At 57.1% G+C, this 1,353-nt stretch overlaps 1 protein-coding gene across 1 annotated transcript in view; it reads right to left on the bottom strand.

The window, feature by feature from the left end:
- CLTB (clathrin light chain B) overlaps positions 1–1,353 on the bottom strand; it is a 9,077-nt gene that overhangs the window by 5,443 nt on the left and 2,281 nt on the right. The window contains exon 2 of the mRNA XM_010719067.1: positions 1,328–1,351. Within this exon, the coding sequence (XP_010717369.1) occupies positions 1,328–1,351 (24 nt within the window). The remainder of the gene's footprint in view (positions 1–1,327; positions 1,352–1,353) is intronic.

Here is a 1,353-nt window from a genome sequence, read left to right as displayed (position 1 = left end):
TAATCTTTTCTGAAGATTAGGGAAACTCCTCCAGGCATGGGGCTGGACATCATGTTCTGGCTATAAGAAAACAACTCGACCAACTTCAGCTCTGCAAAAGGCAGCAGCTGCCTCCCTCAGCACACAGATGGGTGACCCAGAAGCTGTCAACCGAGTGCCAAGCAGAGGCAGAACTGCTCTATTCCTGTGACAGGAATGCAACACTGTCAGGGACAAAGCTCACAGCAACAGTGCAGCACACTTTCCTCCCTCTCGGTCTCAAGAGCTGCATATTGATGCCTTACATGTGGCCGCTGGGTAAAGAGGCTTTGACAAAAGCAGAATCCAGGCCCTGAGCTCTCCCAGTGATGGCCATGTTCAACCACAGGGCCTCTGCTGGCCATCTGGCTGCAGGCACATGCGGCCACAGCACAGCTCTAGAGTACCTCAAGGGAGCACTGTCCCCATGGTGCTCACCCTGCAGCTCCAACTAAATCCAGCTCCAGCCTGCCTGACTGCATTTAGCACTGAGGCTGTCAGCACCTCTCTGGGCCCAGATCTGACTTTGCGGCTCTGTAAGTAGAGAGGTGAAAAAACCACCAATTTACAGACAGCCTGAAGAGGCCCTGGGGGCCTGCCTGCATTGTGGACAGAAGAGGACAATTGTATCCCTCTATCCATGTGGATAACAGATCTCTGAGCGCCTACTATCTATTGAAGCCCCTAAAAGCAGGGCTGGGGCTCATATGGAGGCTTGAGATCAGGATGAACACCTTCTACCTGCTGAGCCTAGGACCATGATGTCCACAATGGAAATGCCTTCCATTCTGCACCCCAAAGAGCTCTCCTGTCTATGAGTGCAGTGTAGAGGCCACCCAGCTGAACACGGATACCTGCAGCCCACTTCAGTGTCCCTCACTGAGGCAGGGACAAAGGGGCTCAGTCTGATCCATAGAAACCAGCCTGAGGAAGAACTGCCCCATAGACGGTAATCCCACGCTCAGGAGTTACCCCACATCCTCAGATTCCAGAAACCCCAACACTTTTGGGACCAAGCACAGACCCCAGAGAGCCCTTGCTGGGATCTAACCCACAGGGGAGCCTGTTTGCTCACTGCTGGTGGAACCAGCACACGCTAGCGGTGCAATGCATCCCACGAGGAACCCCAAAGACAGCCGAGGGGCAACCTCGAGGGACCACCCCTCGGAGGAACCTCAAAGACCGGAGGGACCCTCCGCCCTGCGGGTAACGGCACAGGGGGCAGCCCGGGGGCACAGCCCCGCTTTATACCCCGTTCCCCACCCCGTGCCCACGGAGGAGGCCTCGCCCGGCGCTCCGCGGCGCTCACCCGACTCCGGCGGGGCCGCCTGCCCT

This window comes from Meleagris gallopavo, chromosome 15 (genome assembly GCF_000146605.3).
Source record: "Meleagris gallopavo isolate NT-WF06-2002-E0010 breed Aviagen turkey brand Nicholas breeding stock chromosome 15, Turkey_5.1, whole genome shotgun sequence".
Classification (NCBI taxonomy): Eukaryota; Metazoa; Chordata; class Aves; order Galliformes; family Phasianidae; genus Meleagris; species Meleagris gallopavo.
Note: the sequence above shows the minus strand (reverse complement) of the source record. Positions and strands in the feature narration are given on the sequence as shown.